Source organism: Glycine soja, chromosome 1, assembly GCF_004193775.1.
Source record: "Glycine soja cultivar W05 chromosome 1, ASM419377v2, whole genome shotgun sequence".
Lineage (NCBI taxonomy): Eukaryota > Viridiplantae > Streptophyta > Magnoliopsida > Fabales > Fabaceae > Glycine > Glycine soja.
This window is the reverse complement of record NC_041002.1, coordinates 29,731,575-29,741,985: the sequence shown is the minus strand read 5'-3', so window position 1 is coordinate 29,741,985 and position 10,411 is coordinate 29,731,575. Positions and strand designations below refer to the sequence as shown.

At 40.9% G+C, this 10,411-nt stretch overlaps 1 protein-coding gene across 1 annotated transcript; it reads right to left on the bottom strand.

Moving 5' to 3' along the window:
- Nucleotides 1-7,270: 7,270 nt before the first annotated feature.
- On the bottom strand, nucleotides 7,271-8,472 carry LOC114421608. Its single transcript, XM_028387668.1, has 2 exons — nucleotides 8,152-8,472; nucleotides 7,271-7,897 (listed from the first exon to the last, which is right to left on the bottom strand). Exons 1-2 carry the CDS (start codon nucleotides 8,470-8,472, stop codon nucleotides 7,271-7,273), a joined length of 948 nt encoding a protein of 315 aa, XP_028243469.1.
- Nucleotides 8,473-10,411: the final 1,939 nt, after the last annotated feature.

The window sequence follows — 10,411 nt, the reverse complement described above, 5'->3', positions numbered from 1 at the left end:
CCAGAGACAGGCTCAGGGTGATGCTCCACAGGCCGCAGGCGCGCCACCACCACCTCATCAGGCTGGCCAGGCTGGGGCATTTGACATGGAGCAGTATTTACGGCATTTGGTTCGCCAACAGGCGGCCAACCACCGAGCACATGTACAGACCCATGATTGTCTGTACCAGATGAGCCTCAGCATGCAGAGCCAGGACTTCGCTTCTTTTTCATGCTCTACTCCAGACCAGTTCAGGGCAGAGGTTGCATGGCCCGGAGATTGGCCCGAGGCCCAAGCGGGAGAGGCGCCCCCAGAAGCTCCCGGCAATGGAGAAGAGGCCCACGAGGACGAGGAGATGGCCGATTTGCTTGACTTCTTGGGAGGGAGTGGAGATACGTGACTGGGAGATCCCTAGATTCATGTTTTCTTTCATATTTCTTTTATCATTTTTTATGCTACGTTATTGTTTTGACTTGAGAGACTAATGTTTGTTTTTGTTGTTTCGATTGTCATTTGTACAGCGCATACATTTTTGTTTAGATTGTTGCGTTAGTGTTTATATATCATTACTATCGATGATGTTTGAAATTCTGGAACCGTGTAGAGTTCTTCGTTTAGGAACATCGTCCAAAAAATATATATGTAAAACAAACAAAAATCATGATAAAAATAAAAATAGAAAAGAAAAAAATGAAATGGAAAAGAGAACAAAAGAGAAAAGAAGAGAGCAAGTAAAGAAAAAGAGAGCAAATAAGGAAAAAGAAAGCAAGTAAGAAAAAAGGTGGAAAAAGAGAAAATAAGTTGTCTAGCTAAAAACCGACATGGTTTTGAAAAGAGATGACTTCCAACTTTTCTTTGAAAAAATTCACTGATCATAACTAGTTTTTGAAAAAAAATGGGTATACACCTGAAGGGTGAATGCTGTGAAGTTTTCCCCGGACGCCCGAAATGGACTAGGATGAATGCACAAATTGATAAAAGAACATATTTTGGAAACATTGGGTTGATTTAAAATAGAGGAAATGGATCCTGAGCCCTAGCATCACATGACCATAAAAATTTGACACTTGAGCGTCCATATAGGTGCATGCATGACCAGTTTTGCATAAAATTTCCAAATCATCATTTTTGCATTTGTGTCATGGAGATAATGTGGGGCATCCCTTTTATCCTTGAACCAAACCAAACCCTGACATGTATCATGTCTAGCCATTCTACAAGCCTTGAGCCAAAATCCTAACTCACCATAAACCTTGACCCGGGGTGAGGATGTCGATCCTTACCCTCGGAGGCAAAAGAGAGGAAAATTTCCAATCAAAGAGTGGGAGAAAGCAAAAAGAAAAGAAAGAAAATTCCCAATCAAAGAGTGGGAGAAAAGCAAAAGGAAAAGAAAAAAAATTCCCAATCAAAGAATGGGAGAAAGAAAAAAAGAAGAAGAAAGGGAAGAAAGTCCCCGATCAAAGAAAACAGAAGAAATATGCAGAAAGGTCTTTGGACCGGACAATATCTGAACAATACAGAATTGACACCAAATGAACAAAAAGAAGGAAAGGAAACCACGACCTAAAATGGTCTTCCCCTTTAATTTCCAACCAAAATCTTGTGCGCTAGCGACTTTTTCGCCCCGTACTAAACAAAAACAGAAAAGAAAAAGGCCAACAAAAAATCAAAGGCCAAAAACACACAAAAAGCCGAAAAACCCACCAAAAGAACCCATTCCCAAGGGAAGCCCTTTTGATCCATGATCACGCATGTAATTTTTGATTTGATAGGAAATAATTTGCAAAGTCAAGTCATGACATATCTATGGTTCGGAATTAGGATGAAACACTTACCTGTGCGAGATTGATACACTTTGAGTGATTTTCTTCTATTTTTGTCGAACCCAGTGTTTCCTCTAAGTGGTCATTTAGAAACGAAATGCTAACATCCAAAATCTCATTTATGGTTATGAGAAAATTTCATCAGCATACTCTCCTTCCCCGGTAGATGCATTGTTTTTCACTCAAAAAGGCATATGTTGCTCTAATCAGTTGGAATATTTGTCTCTTTGCTAAAGCATGTTTGCATTTTAGTGGAGAAAACACCGAGACTTTTTCAAGTCTCACAATTTATCCAGAACTACGTAGGTCTGAGTTCCTCATTGGAGGATACGTAGGAGCAAGAGCCTCGCTTTTGTCGACCACACCGCCTTTTGTTGCCATGACCCAAGAGCTGGTAGCCCGTGGAGACACCTTACGGTTATTCGCACCTCGTCATTCAGTGACCCCAAGTGTGATTGACGAGCAGAGGCCAATGTGGTCATCTGCGCCCTTTTCGGAGATGTCAGCATCTTCCGATGGAGACTTTTCAAGTCTCACAAGTTATCTAGAACTACGTAGGTCTGAGTTCCTCATTGGAGGATACGTAGGAGCAAGAGCCTTGCTTTTGTCGGCCGCCCCATAATCTTTGTCATACTGACCCTGAGGTCATGTGACATGTACCCTTTTGTCATCCAGAGGCGGCGGGCCCGATGACAAGCAGAGACAAAATTTGGTCATTCTGCACCCTTGTGTCATCCAGAGGCGGCAGGCCCGATGATACGCGGAGATACCTAACGGTTATCCGCACCCTTTTGTCATCCAGAGGCGGCGGGCCCGATGACAAGCAGAGACCAAATTTGGTCATTCTACACCCTTGTGTCATCCAGAGGCGGCGGGCCCGATGATACGCGGAGATACCTTACGGTTATCCGCACCCTTTTGTCATCCAGAGGCAGCGGGCCCGATGACAAGCAGAGACCAAATTTGGTCATTCTGCACCCTTGTGTCATCCAGAGGCGGCGGGCCCGATGATACGCGGAGATACCTTACGGTTATCCGCACCCTTTTGTCATCCAGAGGCGGCGGGCCCGATGACAAGCAGAGACAAAATTTGGTCATTCTGCACCCTTGTGTCATCCAGAGGCGGCGGGCCCGATGATACGTGGAGATACCTTACGGTTATCCGCACCCTTTTGTCATCCAGAGGCGGCGGGCCCGATGACAAGTAGAGACAAAATTTGGTCATTCTGCACCCTTGTGTCATCCAGAGGCGGCGGGCCCGATGATACGCGGAAATACCCGAGTGGTTATCCGTATAAACATTCTTTGGCTATCTGTAAGACAGAACGCTTGATAGCACGCAGAGACTGACATAGTCTTCTGCACCTTTTGTTCCTCCGGGAACAACAAGTCATTTACATGCGGAAAGTTTATGGTCACCCGCGACTCTCATCAACCGAGAGGAGCGAAATTAATGTCATACACTAATTTTCATTTGGGGACCTTTGCTTGATGACATGCGACCTTTCTTTGGTCCTTGTGAGGTGCTTGGCACCCATCATTAGGCAATTTGTGAAATTTCGGGAACGACAAGTCATGGTCACCCGCGACTCTCGTCAACCGAGAGGAGCGAAATTAGTGTCATACACTAATTTTCGTCCGGGGACCTTTGCTTGATGACATGCGACCTTTCTTTGGTCCTTGTGAGGTGCTTGGCACCCATCATTAGGCAATTTGTGAAATTCCGGGAACGACAAGTCATGGTCACCCGCGACTCTCGTCAACCGAGATGAGCAAAATTAGTGTCATACACTGATTTTCGTCCGGGGACCTTTGCTTGATGACATGTGACCTTTCTTTGGTCCTTGTGAGGTGCTTGGCACCCATCATTAGGCAATTTGTGAAATTCTGGGAATAACAAGTCATTTGCATGTGGAGATTTTATGGTCACCAGCGACTCTCGTCAAATCGAGAGGAACGAAATTAGTGTCTTATCTTTACTTTCCTTTTATCTCCAATAAAAGACAAGTAAAGAGGGACAACTGTCATACCCTAATTTCGTCCGGGGACCTTTGCTTGATGACATGCGACCTTTCTTTGGTCCTTGTAAGGTGCTTGGCACCCATCATTAGGCAATTTGTGAAATTCCAGGACATGCCGAAAAACCAAAAAAATATTGATGCACAATCCGTAAGTTTCCGTGACACACCGGAAATCAGATGGAAGCATCGTTGCATAATTAAGTGAGATTCCGTAAACATTCCGTAAGTCAAAAAGTGGATGATTATGTAATCCGCAAGGTTCCGTAACATTACGGAAAGAAAACAAGTATCGTTACGAAATTCGTAAGTTTCCGTAACTTTACGAAAAAAGAATCACCAAAAAAAAGCAGAGGGGGTGTACTTAGTAAAAATGGGGGTGCAAATAGCATCCAGGCCCACTTGGGCCCTCCAGAATATTCCTCCAGAAGGCTGTTGCTTATGGAGGAAGCAACCTGGCTCGCCTGGGCGAGCTGAGCTCGCCTGGGCGAGCTGGGCGGCAACCACCTCCCCTATTTTGCTATAAATAGGGGAGGAAGTGAAGAAGAAAAGGGTTCAGCCCCTTTGGCACTTCTCTCTCTTTCGAATTTGCTTGGAAAAATTGTTTCCATGAAGAAAATCTAAGCCGAGGCGCTTCCGAAACGTTTCCGTAACATTTTCCGTGAGGAATTTCGCAAAGGTTTCAACCGTTCTTCGACGTTCTTCATTCGTTCTTCATCGTTCTTCGATCTTCAACGGGTAAGTACCTCGAACCAAGCTTTTCGATTCATTCTATGTACCCACGGTGGTCCACATTGTGTTTTGTGTATTTTTATTACCGTTTCATTTACTTTTTATACCCCCTCTTGACGTGCTTAAGCCATTTTACTTAAGTCATTTCTCGCTTAACTTAAAAATAAAATAAATTTCCACCGAACGTTTGAATTGTATTATCCGTTAACTTCGGTTAAAATGAATTCCGACCGTTCGGTCGTGCCGTAACCACGTTGGAAATAAAAAAAAAGAGGTAAAAAATAATATAATAATAATAAAAATAAAAATAAACATCTTTTAGCAAAATAAAGCGGAAAATCAATCGGACGTTTTCTCTTTGGGATTTCTCATTCTTAATCGAATTGATTAATAACTAAAGTGAAACTAAGGCTAAAATCAACTCGCCTAGTCAAGCTCGTCCATAAAAATAGGCTTTTGAAGTTTGTCATTTCAATGTCTCACTAAGTAAAATGGATCATTTTTAAGGTCCAACGCCTTAAAATGATCACCTCTTAAAGTAAAAAAGAATCACTTGATAAGAAAGAACTACGTAGGTCTGATTTTCTCATCTCAAATTGAGGAATACGTAGGAGCAAAGGGAAACACCCTTGTCGACCACAAAAAAGGAAAAATATAAAAAGGATATAAAGATATAAAAGGGAACGTAAAAATCAAAGTCATGTTTGCACATTCGATTAAAGGCTGCCGTCCCTTGGGACGGACGTGTGGGGTGCTAATACCTTCCCCGTGCGTAAATACAACTCCCGAACCTTTCACTTAAAAGTTCGTAGATCGCGTCTTTTCCGGTTTTTCCAACGTTTTCCTCAAATAAACGTTGGTGGCGACTCCGCGCGTATTCCTTTCGTGGAACACGCATCCCGCGAGTCGCGCGTCGCCCTCCCGCCGAAGGGTAGGTTGCGACAGGTTGGAAATAAATTTAATTGAATTGGGAGAAGCCCAATCCAATTAAATTTTAGAGGGGGAGGTTATCATTTGCTTACTACACCCCATTGCCACATCACATAGTCACACTTTGTGCATGTCCTTCATGCTTTACATGCCTCATGACACCTAAGCACACTTAGTGGAGAATCTTGGACTTGATCTTGGCTTAGTGGGCTAAACCATAGCTAAAATTTACTAATCATAATTAGTGAAATTTTGGCTCCAAAATTTGTCTCCACAAATTCAATTTCAAATTCAAGTGAAATTTGAATAGAAATTCAAATTTCCCTCCAATTTTGTGTGACACTTAGGCTATAAATAGAGGCCATGTGTGTGCATTTTTTCAACTTTGATCATTTGAAAATTAAACTTCAGATTTCAGAGCTCTTTTAGAGCACAAAATTTTGGCTCTTCTCTTCCTCTCCCTTCATTCATGTCCTTCTTCCTCCAAGCTCTTATCCATGGCCTCCTATGGTGGTGAGCTTCTTCTGGACTTATCTTCTCCTTGTAGTGGCGTCTCCTCTCTCTCTTCCTTCTCCATTCTGCTGTCATTTATCTTCCAAGAAGCAAAGGAATCCATTTATGAAGAAGATCCTAGGCCTTCAAGCTCCAATGGAGCTTACATCAATACATAACCCTAAAACTAAAGTAACTTAACCTAACAACAATACTAACTAAGAAAACATAAATCCTCTATCCTAAGGTGTGAAGCATGAAATACAAAGCAAAATGAAATCAGGAAACTTACTTGGATGTGTAATGCAGAGTATGAGGAAGCAAAGGATGCAATGTCAAAGCACTTGAGCGTAAAACAATGAATTAGAGGAGGGTAAAGGTACAGGGTTTTTGAGAAAATGAGTTCTTTAACTGCCCAAGGCAGTTCCTCTATTTTTTTAGAAATCACGACAAAAGCACTTAGCGTAGCTGTGTGCTTAGCGCAACCTCTGGTGTTTGGTTTTAAAACTCAAGTGCTTAGCCTAGCTCTTCGTGCTAAGCGTAGCTAACATTTCAAGCTCCAGAGGCATACTTGGGCTTAGTGCAACAAGGTGCACTTAGCGATGATGATAGCTCTGATTGGTCTGCAAAATGCTCTTAGCCTACGAAGTTGGGCTTAGCGAGCAACCAGGCTTCCACTTACAGAGAGTGATCTAGGCTTAGCGCCTCTACATGCGCTAAGTGCACTTCCAATGATTTCAAAACAGAACGATGTTGTCGCTTAGCGCATCCTTTCCCGCTAAGCCCAACTTGAAAGCTCAACTTACTGAATGAATCTGAGGCTTAGCGCAGGATGGTGCGCTTAGCGCAACTATAATAAATTTTCATAGAGAGGAAGTAGCGCTTAGCACATCATCCACGCTAAGCCCACTGCTTAAGGTGTAACTTACAGTGAAGATATTGGGCTTAGCGCAGCAATGTGTGCTTAGCTGAACCATTCATCTTAATCAATCAGGGTCCTTGCGCTTAGCGCGAGCAAGCTCGGCTTAGCGCATGAAGGGATTATGTTTAGCGCAAGGTCTGCACTTAGCGGATAAGCATACTGAAAAAATTTCTAAGTCATTTTCTGCTTATCTCTTCACACTTAACTTGAAAACCCTTTTTTTCATTACTAAACAAGCTGAAATCACAATCACAAGCAAGATGTACTATCCACATGCAAGAAAGAAATAAAATGAGAAAAGAGAAGGGAAAGAAAAGTTGGGTTGCCTCCCAGTAAACGCTTCTTTAACGTCACTAGCTTGACAAATCATCCTGTTATCCAAGATCCAATAATGCTCCCACTTCCAAGACCTTCTTCTCAGGTCTTCTTTCTTCCATCACATGAACCTTAAAATAGACATTCCGGTCAGGTGGCTCTTTATCTTCATGAAATAGATCAAAGCTGATTTTTTGATCTTCTATGCCCATTTGTAACATCTTCTTTCCCATATCTGCTATGCAGCTTGCAGTAGACATGAATGGGCGACCAAGAATGAGAGGAATATCTGCATCCTTTTCTATGTCTATCACAATAAAATCAGATAGGAATATAAGGTGTTTCACCTTCACCAAAATATCTTTAATCACTCCATACGGTCTTGTGATGAAGTGATCTGCTAATTGAAGAGTCATGCGTGTAGGCATTATCTCAAGCTCTCCAAGTCGCTGGCACATGGAGAGAGGCATTAGATTGATACTAGCTCCCAAATCTATGAGAGCTTTTCCTACAACAATCTCACCAATAGAACACGGTATTGTGACAACTCCATGATCTTTGTGCTTAGGCGGAAGAATGCATTGAATCACAGCACAACAATTTCTTTCCACCACAATTCTATCACTATGGACGTACCGATTCTTCTTCGTCAGCATATCTTCTAAAAATTTGGCATAGAGTGGCATCTATTGAAGTGCTTCTCCAAAGGGCAATGTAATTTCCAGTTTCTTGAAGATATCAAGAAATCTAGCCAAATGTCTTTCTTTATCATTCCTGGAAGGTACCAAGGGATAAGGTACTTCCTTGCTTTCATTTGGAGTAGTATCTTCTTTTCAGTGTTTGCTTCACTCTTGCCTCTCCTCAGCTCATCATCAACAACCTTCTCTTTTTATTTTTCATTTTTTGACTTTTTTTTTCTTATTCTTTCTTTTTCTTCCACTTTTATTGGTGTCTTCTCCTCCTTGTCATCTTCAGTCTCCTCATTAATCTCTTCAAGTTCTACAAAATCAGAAACAGGTTCAAGTGTTGGCTTAGGTGCCAGCTGTTGTTTATGTTCCTCCATTTTCTTTCCAGCTTCACTATCATCTCCTTGGATTGCCATTCTACTTCTAGTCATCACAGCTTTACATTCCTCCTTGGGATTTGTCTCTGTATTAGCTGTAAAACTGCTTGATGATCTATCTGCCAATTGCTTTGCAAGCTGTCCCACTTGGACCTCAAGATTCTTTATGGCAGACTCTGTGCTCTTCTGATTGGACATAGAAACCTGCATAAACTGAGCTAGAGTCTCTGTTGGATCAAGTGGCCTCAGAATAATTAAGAATGGGGGGTTGAATAAATTATTAATGTGTCTTGACTAATTAAAAAATTATCCTTCTTAACATTACAAGATTCAACTAGGCTTTTACTACTAAGTTAAGAAAGTAAAGAACAGAAACAGTAACTTAACCAAAAGTAAAAGCGGCAATTAAAAGTACACAGTCGAAATTAAAGAGTGTAGGGAAGCAGAAGACAAACACAAGATTTATATTGGTTCGGCAAGAGTGAACAACCAACGGTTCTTGAGATTTCTTTCAACCTTGTAAAATCCTTTACAAGTCAAAGATCCACAAGGGATGTACCCTCCCTTGTTCTCTTTGAACAACCAAGTGGATGTACCCTCCACTTGAACTAATCCATAAGAGATGTACCCTCTCTTGTTCTCAGTATAGCAATCCAAGTAGATGTACCCTTTACTTGTGGCACAAAGGATGTACCCTCCAATGTGTTAGGAGAATGAATTCTTAGGTGGTTAGTCCCTTGAATTCTTTGTGAGGGGGATACAAAAGATATCTTAGGTGGTTAGTCCTTTGAAATCTTTTTTCAAGAGGGAGAAGGGAAGAAACAAAAGAATTCTCAGGCGGTTAGTCCTTTGAATCTTTTGGCAAGAGAAATAAGTGAATGAAGAAAAAGAATAGCACAAGTTTTTGGTCAATGAACTTTTCTTGAAAGAGAAAGTATTGAACAAAAACTCTTAGAAAGATGAAGAGAAATGAATGAAAGAAATTAGTCTTTGTTATTTTTAAAATTGGTGCCATGGTCACATATTTATAATCATTTGATGACTCAAGTTAAAGTTTGTGACTCTTGGCAATTTCTTTAAAACTAGTCACCTTTTAAAAATTGTGACTCTTTTAAAAACTAGTCACTTAAAGGTTGTGACTTTTGAAAAATTCTTCAGAAACAAGTCACTTTAAGAATTATGACTTTTGGAAATTTATTTTTCAAAATCTGTCACTGGTATTCGATTACCATCAAGTTGTAATCGATTACACATCATCGGATGTGACTCTTCATGTTTAAATTTGAAAATCAAAAGGTTTAGAAACTCTGGCAATCGATTACAAGTATTGTGTAATCGATTGCACAAACTTAAAATGATTTGAAAATGTTTTATCACTAGTTGTGACTCTTGAAATTTGAAATCTAACGTTTTAAAACATTGGTAATTGATTATGTTGGATCAAGTGGCCTCAGAATAATTAAGAAAGGGGGGTTGAATTAATTATTAATGAGCCTTTACTAATTAAAAATCTATCTTTCTTAATGTTGCTAGATTTAATTAGGCTTTTACTACTAAGTTAAGAAAGTAAAGAACAGGAATTGAAACTTAACCAAAAGTAAAAACGATAATTAAAGTGCACAGTGGAAATTAAAGAGTGTAGGGAAGAAGAAGACAAACATAAGAATTTTATACTGGTTCGACAACAACCCGTGCCTACATCCAGCCCCCAAGCAACCTGCGGTCCTTGAGATTTCTTTTCAACCTTGTAAAAACCTTTACAAGCAAAGATCCACAAGGGATGTACCCTCCCTTGTTCTCTTTGAACAACCAAGTGGATGTACCCTCCACTTGAACTGATCCACAAGAGATGTACCCTCTCTTGGTCTCAGTTACAACAACCCAAGTAGATGTACCCTCTACTTGTACCACAAAGGATGTACCCTCCAATGTGTTAAGACAAAGTTCTCAGGCAGATAGTCCTTTGAAACTTTGTGAAGGGGAAACAAAAGATATCTCAGGCGGTTAGTCCTTCGAAATCTTTTGTTTATGGGAAAGGGAAGAATCAATAGAATTCTCATACTGTGTCATTTTGAATTCTTTGAAAAGGGAGAAGGGAGACACAAAAGAATTCTCAAGCAGTTAGTCCTTCGTTCTT